Source organism: Phoxinus phoxinus (genome assembly GCF_949152265.1).
Source record: "Phoxinus phoxinus genome assembly, chromosome: 4".
Classification (NCBI taxonomy): domain Eukaryota; kingdom Metazoa; phylum Chordata; class Actinopteri; order Cypriniformes; family Leuciscidae; genus Phoxinus; species Phoxinus phoxinus.
In genome coordinates, this window is record NC_136879.1 from 32,700,131 (window position 1) to 32,716,540 (window position 16,410).

The window sequence follows — 16,410 nt, forward strand, 5'->3', positions numbered from 1 at the left end:
AATTGTGCACTGCTCCTCAGGTGTACAGACTTACCCCCCACTTGACACAAGGTGGCGCTATAATTAAGCTATATACCGGTAAGTCAATTTGCATTTTGGATCATAACTTTGGAACTCTAAAAACAAAATCGCCTACTTTCTTGAGTATGCACTTCACCGCCTCACCGGAAGTAGGTCATCCAGGTTTTTTTTTTTTTTTTTTGCCTACACTTTTATGAGTACTCGAAAAATGCAATGAAAAGCTTTTCTGTTTTTAGAACATCGTTGTTGTGTAAATGTACCCATAGACAACAGGACATTCTGAGAGCGTAGCTATACACCACGTTTTGGAAAATCCTGCCAATAGGGAGCGCTACAACAAATAAACAATTATAACTCAGCCATATGATTCATCATGAACGTGAAAATTGGTATGCATCTTCTTTGGTAGACATCCTAACATATCCTATAATATAAATAAAAATTTATAAAAAATAAATCTAACTTTTATGATCATCTAAAAACTTTAGCCTCCATTCAAAAAAAAAAATATATATACTTTTTTGAACTCCTAGAATGATTATCAGACCTTCACCAAACTTTGCACACATCAGCTCTAGACCATGCTAATAAAAGGCTATCAACATAATATTGATCTTTTAAACAGTTTAGGTATGATGAGATACCATTTTTTTTAGGTATGACCCATTATTACTATTGTATTGTCTAATAATAATCTTGTGTGCAAAGTCCAAAACCTCTCAAACCTTTGTACATATTAGAACAAGTCATTCTCAACAAACATGCTTATTTTCATGAATTTATGAAGCTCATGAGGCTAACAGCAAATTCTAAACTATCAGCCATTTCAACTAAAAGATTAAGGATATTAAATGTTGCCCACTAGAGGAGCCACAGGAAAAGGCATCTTTTAAGATTAATCTTTTTCTACCAGTTTCCATCCCTTTAAATGGAAATAAATGTTCTAGTTCATTTATAAGTATGAAGTATTGATAGTTTTAAATAAGTAGTATAAATCTGTAAACTGCTTTGATCATTAAATGTTTTACCTTTTTAGACCCCAATAACATAGTCCCCGTGTGCGGTTTATTAATGTGATACCAAACATAAACAAAATGTAGACTTGAAGAACTTAACTAAAATATAACTTGACTTGAAAATAACCATAAATGTAGACTTAAGCATAAACATGAGAATTTAGTGGTTACGCCTGATACCGAGGGATCGAAGCTTCGATAACGTCAGGTCTCGGCAGGTCAGCTCTCATATTTCATAATCCGAAATCGCTCTAAACCCTCATTCACTATTCCCTAAATACTGTTCACTTGAAGGAGTGAATAACGAGTGAGCGAATTTAACAGCCGTTGAGCGGTGTACACTCGTTCCCAGATAGCAAAAAATATCCACACGGCTTCTTTTTGCCGCCGGCCCTAAGCTGTCGGCTATAGGTGCGTCTCGCTGGCGGGGATACAACGTTTGCCGCCGAATACGTCACTCCCATTTTATGCGAGATGCCGCCGCCGAATAGCCGGCGGGCCGACTGCTTCATTTTCTCTGGCGGTTGCCTCCGTCTAATGGACCGCGGCCAGCTGGCGGCAAGCCGCTTTGAAATACAGATTTCTACTCTCAAATCGACCAGCCATGTTGCAAACGCATGTTGGGAGTTAGTGGAACTGACAGCATTTTAACTACTTTTCACATTTGAAGCGATTATAAAATCATAATAGCCTAAATTATAGCTTTTTTTTTTTTTTGCTCCAAAGCCATTAGGGTTTAAATCCTGACTCTTGATTCCATAAGGTAAGGTTTAGGAAATTACATTTAAATGACGTTGAAACTCTGAAGTGATTATATGTAAAATATATCAAATTATTTTATGCTCTTAGGTGAAAATTGTTTACATTTCTTTGATTTATGCACAATTGAGACATGCACCAATAAACCAAAAATAATTCATTTTGTAAAACTTAAGTTACTTACTTACTTGCAATAAATAACTTTCTGATTCTGATTAGGTTTAAAATAGATATTTCATTCATGGTATGAACAATTTAGCAGAATAAATTGATGAAGTTAGACTTTTTACCAATGCCTGACTAATCAGTGAACAGTGAAATACATCTGCAACATGGCCAAAGGTATGGCCTACTTGATATATTTGTATTCATTTGCAAGTGCAACCATGGTAATATCAAAACCCTGTTTTGACCTGAAGGAAGGAAAAACTCTAAATTCTCCTCTGGCTTCAGAGCTGCGCTGATAGTTTTGTGAAATAGCTCCTGGCCCCGCCCCGCCCCTACTGTCGATGACGCACTGGAGCCACTGAGGCTAGCCCCTCCCGAGCACATTCGCAGCAGGTCGCCGCTCGCACCAAAAAGCTGGATGCCAACCGCCGTAAAATTGGAAAGAAGAAGAAGAAGAAGAAGAAGAAGAAGAAGAAGAAGAAGAAGAAGAAGAAGAAGGTCGCCGCTCAATCGCGAGTTACTGTCAGTATTTACTACGTTACAGCCTGCAGTTTGCTAACTAGCAAAGTCATCGACTACCATCGTTTAAGTAAGTACATGTTTTTGTGTAACGCAATAGCATGTTTACATTGTTTTTAGTTTATATATTTCAAATCTGTAACGTCATCTTTGTTCAGCCTTGTTTACGCAATGTTGCTAGTAACGTTACATGTAGAAATATAACTAGCTACAGTAACGTTAGGTGGCCAAAGCTTTAAAGTTGCATCTAAGTTTAACTTTTGGTGTTTTCTTATAAAAAATAACGATGTATAGGTAATTTAAATTATTTTGTTTGCCTGAACAATGCTGCTAGTCCAGTAACGTTAGCTAGAGGTGCTAGCAAGTGTTAGCTAGCACATGCTGTTTTTTAACTTTTGTTGAGGTTAAGCAATGTTGCTAGCCTAGTACACGTAGAAATTTTACTATTTTACATATAGAAAGACTAAGTTTAACTTCTGGTGTTTTCTAACAAAACAGAATGATGTATATAGGTGTTTTTAATTTATTTTTTTGTCCGAACAAATATGCGGCTAGTTCAGTTCACCGTGTAGCTACAGTGGCTAGCAAGTGTTGTGCTGTGTGTTACTGTACTGGATTTAAGGCTATTGTGATTTCTAATTCTGTACTTTTTATGTTTGAGGACAATTCTGTTTTCACTTTAATCACTAACGTACACTCAATGAATACATTTTATTTTTTAACAATTTCACTGTTCCACGTTTGGCTGATCAGTTTTGTCTCCCACAGCATAGCTACTGTATATTCCTAACGTTAACAATGCGGCTTTGTTCACATTTTCTTGCAGATACCTTGACCAGAGCATAACTGGTTATCTTCACCCATGAGACCTACTGTTGGACAATCGTTTTGGCTTTAAAGGTAAATGCTTCGTTAGTCACAATGTCTAGTTGCTGGGCCAAAAGGAGAAGGATTTTGCGCTAAACTAAGTGTTACATTTAAGTCCAATTCATTAAATGTATGCAATAACTTCGAACATATTTTTACGTCAATGATTATCAATAGGGGAAAGTAATCACTCCGTTATTGGTCCTTGGACTCCCCTGGCATCTTGTGTTCACCATGAAGTTTTCAGCTATGAAGGTATATTCTAGGCCTATGTCTTAATGGCCAGTGTTTTAACAGTATTGAAAATAGTGCCTTTTATTTTTTTATGTAGATTTCCAGAGACTCCGGACTGAAAACCGAGCCCTGAGGGAGGAGAACCAAGCTCTAAGGGAAAGCAATGCACGAGTAGGTGAGAACATCCACTCTTCTTAAATTTTACTTTTTTGTGTGTGATGTAGGTTCAAAACTATCATATGCCTTTAAATTTGTAGCTTCGGATGACAGTGGCTCACTTCAAGAGCAGGTGAAGCAAGTTGGGACAATGTTGAAGACGTTTGCTCGCACTGGGCAATCAGGTACAACTTGCAAACAACACCTGTAGTTGTTGGTTTAATTCCCACTGGGGCCACCTGTACATGTAGTAGACCTAGATAGTAATGTCATAGTTTAGTAGTTGAGGGACCAGGACTAACTATTTTATTCTATTATTCCGGGAACCCCTGTAGGTGCAGATCAGACCCTAATGCTGCGACGTCTTGGAGAGTTTGGCGATGTTGTGCCACATGGACCACAAAATGGACACTATGCTGCAACATTTCAGTGCCAATGTGTCTGTTGGAGAGTTATCTCTGCCAGGGGATCTGTTACTCCCCCTAGACACCCAGGAAAATTTGGCGTTGCTTGACGATAGTTTGAGGCAGGATAAAGAGCTCCAGGAACGATTTGTAAGTGTGCTGCTTTCGTTTATAACGCCGTAGGGTAATCTAAAAAGTCAAATTAAGATTGTACCCTGCATATTCTACAGTCTGAATCCACAGCCTGTCACATTTTATATTTAATTATGAGAAGCTTCAGAAAAATGTAATTTGTAACACTTTTTTGGATTTTCAGCTTCGGTTTTTGGCTATCTAATGTGGGAGGGACCTAAAGACAACAGTGTGGCGAATGCTTCAGAGTATATTCTCTAATCCGCTTTCCATTAATACAACCTGGACTGGTGTAGGGGATAAAGCATGTTTTAGAGACCTGTTCCTGAAGACCATTGTTCAAAGTAAGTTGAATATTTTTTTTTTATATTTAAGTAGATGTGTATGGCCTTATTCCATTTGAATGGCATGACACATCTGTATTTTCTACAGGGGCCATCCGGAAGAACCCGGCAACCCAGGATGCCACTGATGAGGCGGTCCAGGTTAATGTTACGCGTTACCTGAAAGGAGCATCTGACCGTGAAGGCGGAAAAAGGCGCCGCACAGCTGAGAGGGACCCACAGCCAACCCCTTAAACCTAGGCTGACTACTGACACCCCAGCATCACTGACAACTGTAACTCTTTCGTTGTCCTGCAGTCAGTAACATCAAGAAGCGCCAGACTACTCACCCAATCCACACTGTTCACTGTGGAACTAACTTTATTTTTTTATTTTTTTTATTCTCCCCCTGACCCTGCATTACCAAGGATCTCAATTACTTTAAATACTATTTGCTGCTTATTTCATTTGTTACCGTGCTTAACTATTCTATTGTTAAATATAGCTTGCAAATGCTTGTGCCTCAGGTCAGCATTGTAGTTATAATGGTCTTTTCTACTACTGTTTTTACCTTAGTATTTTTATATATACATTTTATACATGTATATATACACGTCAAGTTTTGTTTATCACAGATACTAGAGACAGATCTTATTGCAGCACAGTGTAAATCTTGTGCCCCAGGTCAGCAATGCCATTATAATGGTATATTCTAGTCCAGAGCTTTACTCTAAATTATTAGGCTACCACTTATCCTATTGTTAGAAATGGCTTGAAAATGTGATGTTATATCTTGATTTATTTGCTATCCTGCACTTTCTTTGGTACCAAATATCCTCATTACTTGTTATAATGTTTACTGTAATTCTTTTCATCTTAGAGCTGACCTCTTTACATTATTAACAATTATTGCAAGTGCTATAATTTACTGGCAAGGCTGTTTTTTTTTTTACCAACATTTATTTGGAAACCTGCATGTTTTTTATCGTGTCTATATATATATATATATAATTTTATTATTTATATTTAAGTGATCTTACAAATTTTGTTTCAATGACAGTTACTGTACTTTGAAATGTGGAAATAAAACGTCAAATGTAAATTTGTCTGGTTTGATCAATCATTATCCTTGTTAAAACTGCATGCTATAAATATAAAAAATATATATTCAATAAGCGGCGGCAGATCGCTCAAACAGCGCTTGCCTCCGACGGGCCGCGGAAGGGCCGCCTTCGGTATAACGGTGGCGGAACGGCGGTTGGCCTGCGGGCCGGCCGCGGAACGAAGGCGGTAGGAAGGCGGCTGCCGCTTTTAAAAAGCGGCTGCCGCCAGCGGTGCGCCCGCAAACGTGTTTGCGATTACGCCATTCTGACGCTTCTACTGCCTCCGGAGCACCGCCGGTGGTCCGCCGACTCATTGCTATCTGGGTTATTGCAGTGCAATGTGGGATTAAATAATAAGTCCATCCATTGTTTCGGACACCACTACAAATGCCTGTCCCTTCAAATAGCGCCCTATTTGACTTCGGATTCAGAAGCAGAATAATAATAATGACACATGTGATTAATCAAACAAATGAACCAATGACAAAACAGGACACATGACCAGACCAACCAATGAGAACAACACGAGACTATAAGCACATGATGAACACATGAATCACGTGAAAACAGGAACCATGACTGTGACTAAACTTCAAAATAAAAGATATGAAACATGAACAGGAAACAAAACCAGCATAGACATGACACCCATGACACCAATAAAACCAGACACAATTTAAATGCTGTCCATTGAAAATTAAGAGACAATTTTATATTTTTCACAATAATAGCCATATAGCCTACCATTTCTATAAAGGCATGTATGAATAATAAAACAAATGTGTTAAACTGCAAACCGGTTATAGAAACAGAAATAAATTATAAAAATGAGATGGATGCTTCAGATAAATAAGGTTTTGAGCTGGAAATACTATCTTCAAATGAATTTGAAATTGTCCTGTGACATCCTTAATAGGCCTACATGAGATTCAATATGAGTCCACAAATTCACCACATCATCAAACCCTAACTTTCAGTGAAGATTCAAGATTCAAGGACTATGCTATAAAAACTACATCATAAGTTTCAATTGGATAGACATGGGTCATTGTTCTTGGACCCTGATAACAGCTGCTTGCGGCTATTTTTAAATATTAGTTTATATATAGCATATATTGATCCCTTTATTTTGAACAGCAATGGATGCTGTGATTAAACAAACTAAAACGTGTATCTTGAAACATTGAGCGCAGCGCACACTCATGTCCAGTAGGCTAATTCACAAATGTCTAAAAACAACTAGCTGCACGTGTCCAGACTTTTTTGACTGGGGCATGTGAGGCACAGGCGATCACTCAATGTAAAGCTCTGACTTTTCTTGTTTTATCTTTCCACTTCAAAATAAAAACATAGTTTTTACTCCACAAATAATTCATAAAAGATAGACACAAAATTAGATCTGTTAACCTCAAAACTATTTTGACTTGATTCAATCTGACAAATGATATTCGGATATAGCCATTCACCAAATGTGTTGATGAAATTTGGGCTAGCCAGGGAAAAAAACAAGTGTGTAACGGACCGGTTAAACCCTACAGCATAAGTTTCGTTTTTGAGAAATTGAGAGGGAACTTTGTAGATATAAAGCCTCTCCTGAGCTGTCTACAGTCATAGCATGACAGGAGCAGCCGAGCAGGAACCTTCACAAATGCGACATGGACAGAAGTAACAGGTGAGAAACCTCTTTAATAGCAACACATTAGAAGAGGTGATATTCTGAGGAAATTGTCACATTCTTAAAATGTAAAAATTCGAATCAACATTGCTGGTTGGTTTTATTGTCTCTTGATTGAGTAGCATAATCCGAATAGCCTACAATTGAATAGTAAAATGCTATAAAATAGTATAAACTGCTTTTAAAAAACTATGCGGTCCTTGACACTGCAGCCTCCAGTAATAGCAGCGACTGCAGGATTAGACTGGTTGGTTTCGTTTTTAGCTAAAAGCGTCAACGCAGCTGCTGCTGCAAACTGAAACTGAGGGAGTAAGGTTCAAAGCAAACCGTAAAAAAATGTTGTAACCCTTTTTTTTCTTTTCTTTTTTTAGTCTACGGCTCAAACACATAGCAATGCAGTCGTAACGCCTGGCGGGACGCTCAAAAAACGACAAAAGACATTGTGTAGCCCATAAGCAGATGAATTTAAAGACAGAACTTTCTCAACATAATGATCTCTATTCAAAACGTCTAGTTGTAAAAATTAAGGGAACATTTTATTTCATAATTTTGCTAACATTTTATGGCAACGTTACTTCTGAATGTTTTCTAAACAATTTGAAGTAATACATTATAGACGAACATCCTAAACCGTTTCAGGAAAAAACGTGCATGAACAATGTTTAGCCTATAGCCTAGAAAAAAGTGGGCCAATTCAGTCCCAAGCAGTACTGAAACAGTACATTGATATTACCGGTAGTATAGGCTACATGAAGCATAGGCTACTTAAAAAATATATACTTGAACTTAATCAAATTAACTTGAAGTATACTTATTTTTTGTAAGGGATGTTGAGTGTTTTGTGCTTATGTTTTGAGAACATTATTAAAGACAAGATAGGCTAACTTTATATGAACATTCTGTTTGCGTTACAGGAATAACGATTGTTCATATAACTTTGAATGAACCTTGCCAGAATGTTCTGAGAACGTTCCATGTTAACTGAAATCAGTCATAACCGTCCGCCTCTAATATCCATTGGTTCAAGGGAATTAAATCTCTGTAATTATAATATATAACGTCTCTTCACAGGGTTTCGGCCTTTCTAATGGTATGGCTTCTCATTTGTGTTGGTAAGTATGATAGGCCATCTTTTTATTAAGTTATTTATACACATTTTTGCTTTTTTTCATATAATAATTTATCCCTATAGGTGCCTCTCCCCTCACAATGGTTGTCCACACCTCATCAAAGGTTGGTCTGCCAGCTGTGCTTCCGTGTACTGTGGCATATCAGCTGGAAACAGCTCACACGCCTCACATTCAGTGGAAGACCATAAGGGATTCAGTGTTCGAGCGAATGGGTGAGGAGCTTTTTCAGGGAGAGGCTTACATAGACCGGGCTGATGTGCCTGAGGAAATGCTTATGAGGGGAAACTGCTCTCTGTTCTTGCGGGATGTCAGATTCAGCGATGCAGGCACTTACGAGAGTTACCTGGTTGTTGGAGAATCAAGTATCAAGAAACGAGTATTCATTCAGAGCGTCCAACTTGCAGTTATTGGTGAGAGTTTAACACAATTTTAACACCTCGAAAGCAAAACTTTCGCAACCGTGTTTGGAAAAAATCTGGGTATCAGTGAGCATTTAAAATGGTATAGAATGGGGGAAATACATACATGTCAAAATACTTACTGTTTATATAAAGCATGCAGCAGAATATCTAAATTGACGCTGGCTTGTCTCTTCCCAGATCACAAGACCATTAAGTCTGTGAAGCCTGGAGAAGAGCTGATCCTGGATCTGTACACACATCAAGCTGAGCAAGTGATTTTTCAAAACAATGATGATGACACCAGCTGGTCAGTCCTGTGGGAAAGAGGTGCAGGCATAAGCAAGAAAGATTATCCGAAAGAGAGAGACGACAAGTTGATTTTTAGGTCGGTTACGGCCAGCAGTGCCGGAACATACAAAGTTCTAGACTCACAGGGTTTGGCGCTCAGCACAATGAAGGTTGCAGTTACAGGTAGGCTTTTGTTCAGTACATTACACCCTTCAAACTAAAGGTTCTGTATTGGCTTCTATGGTTCCCTGAAGAACCATTTAATATCCATAGCACCTTTCCATTTCACAAAATGTTCTTTATAGTGGAAAAAGATTCTTTAGAGTATTAAAATGTTCTTCACATGAAGAAAACCTTTTTATTTTAAGAAAGAATCCAAAAATGGTTCTTCTATGGCATCACTTGAAAACACCCTTTTGAAACATTTATTTGACCTGTTATGGCCTGTTGCAAGACTGCATGTGTTAATGTCAGTCTTTTTCTTAATTGTAGAACCTGTGCCAGTAAAAGAAACAAATACTCTGCAAAGACATTCTGCATTAGGTAAGCTGTACACATAGTGTAATCGTTATTTGACAGCTTTTTTTATTTAAACATTTGATTGGAAAGGAAGAAATTCCTGTTTCTGACCATTTTGTTCTTTGTTTCTTTCCTTCACTCTCACTCACTTTAGGTAAAGCCACAATGAGTATGCCTCCGATAAGCCTCATTACTCTTTTCCTATCATTTCATGTAATGTTTTTCAAATGAATTCAAATCGTTCTGATTTTTAATAGTTTATTTATTTATTTAATTTTAAAGGTAGCACTTTACAATAAGTTAATACAAATGCAACTGTTCATCCTTAGTTCATTATCAGGTCCATTAAATATATACAATGTTTTATTTGAATAATGTACTCTGTAAAAAAAATTATATTATCAATAAGTTATGACAACATATGTTTTTACATTGCTGTAACTCATCAAAATAAGTTAAGCAATTTTCAACTTTTTTATACAAGATTCGACTCATTTTTAAAAAGTTAGTTTAATGTAAGCCTAATTTAAGTTAAAATGACTTAAAAATCCAAGTTGATTGAACTTAACTAAACTTTTAAGTAAATAAACTGTTAGTTCATAATGGTCTAGTTAATGAATGTTAACAAATGAAACCTTTTTGTATACCATTTTAACTCTTAATTTAACTATTTTAGTGGAACAAGTTAGGTCAATTGTGAGAAGCATGTTGTTACATACTTATATAAGGTACTTTATAAGTCTATTATTCTCTATCTTGGCTATCTATGAAAGCTCACTAAATTAAGTATTAATTAATGTGTGATTACCTGAAACATGATACTTTTGTAGTGGTTATTTTACTGTACATTGAATTGTTAAAATACATTTTAATAAAGAGAGAATTAATATATATCTAGTAATATGTCAAATAAGTATACAAGAATATTTATGCAATGCCTATAATCCTCTGAATCCTCTTGTGTCAAACCTGTTGTCTGTGTTTTGTATTTTGTTTAATGTATTTATGTTTTTCGTGAAACAAATGCTATACAATTTAAAACAGTTAATTTTGGACCAACAACACGGTTTGGTAAACCAAATTTTTCCATTGGCTCAACTTATTATTTCTGATTGAGCCAATGTTAAAAGACTGTTGCCACAATCTGACATAGAATCTGACATGAAATATAAAAACTGTATACATGCCACTTTTTCAATTGCAAGCTATTATACATAATATCCACAACAATACCATATCCTGGTTTTAAAGGTGACTTTGGAAAGTAAAGTTTTTTTTTAAATCTTTTTCTTTCTTGTAATGCAATGTTTTGTGATGTAAGCAGTGGGGATTGTGCCCCTTTGTATTTAGCGGCTGATACATTTTTCTCCTAAATTAAACTCTTTCTTCTTGGTATTGTTTTGAATAAAAAATAGCTATCCTGCAGGGTGCAGATGATAGTCTATCCATCTTCCTAGAATTATTCCCGCTCATTTCCAGGGTCTGCTTCACACACACATTTGATTTGGCACAGGTTTTATGCCGGATGCCCTGACACAACCCAGCATTGAGAGTGCTGGGAAACATTCACACTCGCACGACAATTTTAGTATATCTAATCCACCTAACCTGCATGTCTTTGGACTGATGGGGGGGAAACCAGAGCAACCAGGGAAACACCTTAAAGAACATGCACACAGGAAAGACTCCTGACTCAGCCGGGCCTTGACTTGCTATGTGGCGGCAGTGCTACCCACAGAGCCACTGTGTGGGTGAAGGTGATTGTAGCATACTGTATGTGTAATGGTTTATTGGATAGAAAAATAATTATAAGACTTTCAGAATAAGAATGTTTGATTAGTAAACCGAACCCTCCACACTCAGCATATGTGTGATATCTCTGATGCCAGATCTGAAAAGATGAAAGCGGACATGATGCCAAAAAGGTTATCCGCCTTTTCACTTTTATTATTCCACCAAATGCTTAGCATTAGAGGTTCCAGAAAATTAAGATTCAAGAAAACAATAGCCTTAAAGACTAAACAAAAGAATGAAACAAAAAATATGAGGGTTATAGAATGAGTTAAAGACCACATCCTAACAACATAGACATTTTGTGGATCCAAAACCAAATGCCCATTACACAGTGAAGTATTCAGTAAAACGCTCTGTACGGTGTATAGAAATATTTATCCACATTGTCCTAGTGAAAAAAGTGAATAAAAATACTATTTTTAAGGTGCAATTTCCATCCTCAAAACAACACACATGAAAAAAATTAATATTGTAAGTGTATTTTTTTATTAGAAATGTACAAAAACAATAAAAAGACAGCAGATTAAATAGTGTGTAAACGCCACTATTTATGCCTAACTGGATTAGGCATACAGGCTTATAATACTTCAGGAATATTATTCAATAAAATACTGTTTATTGCATTTAATTGTTCACATAAAATATTTGACTGGATTTTATTGGCAGGAATGAGTGATTGTATATTGTAAGATATAAACAAATGTTTAATATCCGGAAATTTCATCGGTCCTCGTTCACTGACTGCATCTCCACTTCAGGCTGAAGGGTCCTTTGTTTGTTACATGTGGGGCCGTTTGAAGTAGTGCGTGCCACGCGTGGGTAAAACGGACCTACCAGCCAATTGAGAGGTGTATTATTGAGCAGGTAGTCCATGACGTTATCCATGGAATCTCCTATTCTGCTCAGCTGAGATCGACTGATGACGAGTATGGTACTTGACATATCTCCTATGACGGCTGTCTTTCTGAAGCTGCTGTATACCTCCATGGCGGAGAGGCTGACAGAGGCCACCTGGACCTGGACGTGCTGAGGGAGATCTTTGAGGCTGGACACCAAGACCAGATACGTGGCCTGAAGTTGCAGGCTGAGGTTGTAGGCAATGGTCAGTGTGTGTGATTCTGTTTCCTGATTGAAAAAAACATTTGCATAAGAGAAAATGAGATCCAAGCATTTAACCATGTTAACGGAACTACACGTCTCTAAAAACATGGAATTCAGACTTTATCTTTGAGATCATTTCCAGTCAGATGATATCTCGGTTACCTCAGCTTCATTGTCTGTGACTGTCTCGTTCTCTTCTTGACTCTGAGTCACAGTCTTCCAGCCCATCAGTGAACTCAGTTTCTCATGTAGCTTCTGGTTAGACACATCAATACTCTTCCGCGTATTTCCAATCTTAAAAAAAAAGGAAATAACATTAGGAGACAGCCTATTGTATGGAAGCCCATTCCCCCTACATAAGAAAACAAAACGCTTTAGTAAATTATAATTATGAGAGAAAAATAAATTATGACATACTAAATCATATGTAGCCTACATGAGATAAAGTCGGAATTATGACATTAAACCATAATTATCAGATACTAAGTAATAATAAGTATGAGATAGAAAGTCAAAATTATGGCATACTAAGTCAATTATGAGATAAAAAGTCAAGATTAAGACATACCAAGTCAAACTTCTAACTTAAAAAGTCATAATTATGACATATTAAGTAATAATTATGAGAAAAAGTCGATATTATGATGACATACTAAGTCATTTATGCAATGAAAAGTCAAATTTATGAAGTCATTTATGAGCTTAAAAATCGAAATTATGACATACTAATTTATAAGATGAAAGGTCGAAATTATGACATAAATCATAAGTCAAAATTAAGACACTCAAAATCAAAACGATGGCTTTAACAGTCAATTATGACATTCAAAAGATTGTGACATCGAAATAAAAAAATCTAAATTCTGACTTAGTCATGAGATAAAAAACAAATTATGACAAACACACTTATAGCATAAAAAGCATTTTTTACATCTCATATATTTTTTACATCTCATTATTATTACTTGATATGTTATAACTATGACTTGGTATGTCATAATTTCTAAATATTAAATTTTTGTCACAATTATTACATAAAATGTCAAAATGATGACTCTCATTGGTGTCACAACTTTTTGTCATAATTTTGACCTTTTAATCTTTAGTATTCATAATTATGACAGTCATAATTTTGACTTTTTATGTAATAAGTAGGATGGAATATGTCAATTTTGACTTTTTATCTCATAATTTTGACCTTTTATCCATGGTGTGGTTTAGTGGAGATCTGGTTTAGTTGCATGTCATTACGAACCTTATCTACAGCTCTCTGGTACGTCCTGTCCCTGACTTTGCTGGAGAGAGACCCCAGTCGCACGTAGTAACCGGGTGCATCACTGTTATTTTCAAGTCCTTCGGTGTAATTCCCTTCAGATTCTGAGAGATTTTGAAAGGACAACCACAGAAACAGGACAAAGAAGCAATTGTTAATTTCACAATTTCCATTGCCATTTTATAAATAAAGATTAGTGAGGCCCTTAAAACAATAATTAATTTCAGATTCCGTGTCAACAATCTCTTTGAGATGTGCTTAATTCTGATGTTCCACACATGAATGGGAATAAAACTTTTCCAGGAAACTGGAATTCAGGAAAATAATTCCCAGTACTAAATGCAGTCTTTTGACACTCATAACAAAACATACAGTAAGGATATTCTTTCAATGTAATTTAAAAAGCCATACTTTATAAGAAGCATATCCCAAGACTATCACAAGATATGAGGAATCTTATATGTAAATATGCAGTTCTCAGAGTGCAAGAGGATTTTATAGAAGAATAAAGGGATAGCTCACAAGTTAAAATCATGTCGTTTCAAATTATATTTTAAGATTTTTTTTTTACTTTCGTCCATACAATGAAAGTCAATGAAACAACATTTTGACCCCATGGACTTTCACCGAGATAGTTTTTTCTAAACATTCCTGGACTTTCACCGAGATAATTTTTTCTAAACATTCCTCTAAACCGATTCAAGAAATGCAGCAACTTCTCTGCTCTGATGATGACATATTTACTTGCACGAGGGCGGGGCAACCTGTCACTCACTTGAGATCGACCAATAGCGAACCACAACCATCCAAACAATACCGATGGACAAAATCAAGGCCAGTTAAAAACAAGCCGTTTCAATCGGATATCCATCACAATAGGGAAACTACTCTAAAGCTGAGCAACGTTAAGTCACAGTCTAAATATCATCAATACATTCTAGTACCAAAAAACATGGTCCATCTATCCTCACCTTTCACCTCCTCAGTTTCAGGTAAGTACTGTTCCAGCAGAGTCTCAGATGTGCTCAGTGCTGTGTCCACTCTGTTGCTCATCAGTTTGACCGCCTTGCTCTCCATCACTGTTTGGACACGTCCACTAACCACCGTCTTGGTCTTTTCCACACCTCCCTGCACTGCCCCTCGTGTTCGGTCCATCACTTCACCGAGGGACTCTTTGGCACCGTTCATGGTACCGCTGACAGCTTCCTTGGCTCCCGTCACTGCCTCTTTGACAATCTGGAAGAGAACAATGCATTAGAGCAGTGGTTAAAACTGTTGTACTTTTCTTATGCTTAACATTTAGACAATATTAATGTGGAGTTTGCTAAATACCTGATCAGACGGCTTGTGTAGGATCGGCAGAGTCTTCTCTATCTTATCCAGTCCTTTGCACGCCAGGTCATTTGCCATAGAGACTACAGAGGGGCACAATAACTTTTGGTAAATACATGTTCACACCATAATCTGTCCTGATCTCAAATCGGCTGAACAACAAATCGACTTACTCTGAGGCTCTAGTTTGCCAATGATTGGTAAAGCACTGTAAAAAGCAGCGGAGGTTATGGATTTCACACCATTCTCAGCCACCTCACACACAGACTTCAAGTATGGATAGTTATTCTTGGTGTTGCTGTACACATTTGACACCATTCCATAGGTGGAAATAACCAAGGGAAGGTGAACTATTCGGTCAACCACATTCTAGAAAGGAACGGACAGGGATGAACAGATTAAGTGACGTTCATAAACATATTTTATTTTCTATAGTATTAATAATTAGGAAGAAACTCATTTAATTAATGAGGATTTAATGGCACACCTGGTTATTCACAAGGTCCACAGAAGCCATGTCACTGTAATTAGCAGAAAATCTGCAAAAGATCATTCAAACTGTCAGCAAATTCTTTTTTTCTACTTTAAACTTTAATCAAAATATTATTTAATCCAATAGGCTATAACAACATAAACCAATTTTAACGGTTAGATAACAATGAACACAATAAGAGGTTTAAATATCAGCAAAAGAAAAAAGCACGGTAAGGTGACGTACGTTACTATACATGTACTTATAGTAATAACAATAAATTATGCATAATTACAAGTAACTAACACTAAACCAAACCCTAACCATAACTATATAGTAAGTACATGAAGTGAATTAATATTATTCTACTTATTTGAGTAAGTAGCCTACACTGTAACTACGCCACCTTAAAATAAAATGTAACCAAAAGCATGATTTACCTGTTGTGCTGTCTGAACAAGATTCATAAGCCGACTCTCAGTTGCTTTAATGAGGACTGAGCGACTGTTCCTGATTTTATAGGAAGGAATTCTGATGACAGACTGATGACGTCGCGACGAGTGATGTAGTCCAAAGGTCGTGTGCTGAGGGGAATTTCACTGTACGATATGAATGACATAAACCAGTGTACAAAGATCAGTCAACTGTTAAGCACAATTGGCTGGTAGTTCTCAAACGTTTAAAAGAACCTGTGAGAAACATTCATGGTTTCGTGCTTAGGCT

General features: G+C 36.7%; 2 protein-coding genes and 1 long non-coding RNA gene across 4 annotated transcripts; 2 read left to right on the plus strand and 1 right to left on the minus strand.

The window, feature by feature from the left end:
* The first annotated feature begins 1,390 nt into the window (after positions 1 to 1,390).
* LOC306996899 lies at positions 1,391 to 5,568 on the plus strand. Of its 2 annotated transcripts, XR_013797197.1 has the most exons (8): positions 1,391 to 2,553; positions 3,310 to 3,383; positions 3,528 to 3,605; positions 3,682 to 3,759; positions 3,842 to 3,925; positions 4,076 to 4,294; positions 4,461 to 4,620; positions 4,709 to 5,568. It is a non-coding gene; the product is annotated as an uncharacterized lncRNA (long non-coding RNA). The 2 variants fall into 2 exon arrangements; XR_013797196.1 differs by having other exon boundaries at positions 3,528 to 3,755.
* Positions 5,569 to 7,255: 1,687 nt separating this feature from the next.
* Positions 7,256 to 11,172, plus strand: igldcp (Ig-like domain-containing protein). The gene is made up of 6 exons (XM_079609328.1): positions 7,256 to 7,374; positions 8,449 to 8,489; positions 8,570 to 8,917; positions 9,107 to 9,379; positions 9,689 to 9,739; positions 9,870 to 11,172. Exons 1-6 carry the CDS (start codon positions 7,358 to 7,360, stop codon positions 9,944 to 9,946), a joined length of 807 nt encoding a protein of 268 aa, XP_079465454.1. The 5' UTR covers positions 7,256 to 7,357; the 3' UTR covers positions 9,947 to 11,172.
* A 456-nt stretch (positions 11,173 to 11,628) lies between these two features.
* On the minus strand, positions 11,629 to 16,410 carry plin2 (perilipin 2). Its single transcript, XM_079609327.1, has 8 exons — positions 16,128 to 16,410; positions 15,703 to 15,754; positions 15,389 to 15,584; positions 15,216 to 15,298; positions 14,855 to 15,119; positions 13,866 to 13,987; positions 12,773 to 12,904; positions 11,629 to 12,634 (listed from the first exon to the last, which is right to left on the minus strand). The coding sequence occupies exons 2-8, from the start codon at positions 15,730 to 15,732 to the stop codon at positions 12,230 to 12,232; spliced, it is 1,233 nt and encodes a 410-aa protein (XP_079465453.1). The 5' UTR covers positions 15,733 to 15,754; positions 16,128 to 16,410; the 3' UTR covers positions 11,629 to 12,229.

What these genes read in the sequence shown, in the direction of transcription:
- igldcp (XM_079609328.1), top strand. An exon ending in AATGAAGGTTGCAGTTACAG is followed by an intron (nt 9,380 to 9,688) that starts GTAGGCTTTTGT and finishes TCTTAATTGTAG; the next exon opens with AACCTGTGCCAGTAAAAGAA. An exon ending in GCAAAGACATTCTGCATTAG is followed by an intron (nt 9,740 to 9,869) that starts GTAAGCTGTACA and finishes CACTCACTTTAG; the next exon opens with GTAAAGCCACAATGAGTATG.
- plin2 (XM_079609327.1), bottom strand. Translation starts at nt 15,732, where the DNA reads ATGGCTTCTGTGGACCTTGTGAATAACCAG. An exon ending in TACACAAGCCGTCTGATCAG is followed by an intron (nt 15,120 to 15,215) that starts GTATTTAGCAAA and finishes GTTCTCTTCCAG; the next exon opens with ATTGTCAAAGAGGCAGTGAC. An exon ending in ACCAGAGAGCTGTAGATAAG is followed by an intron (nt 12,905 to 13,865) that starts GTTCGTAATGAC and finishes TTTTTTTTTAAG; the next exon opens with ATTGGAAATACGCGGAAGAG.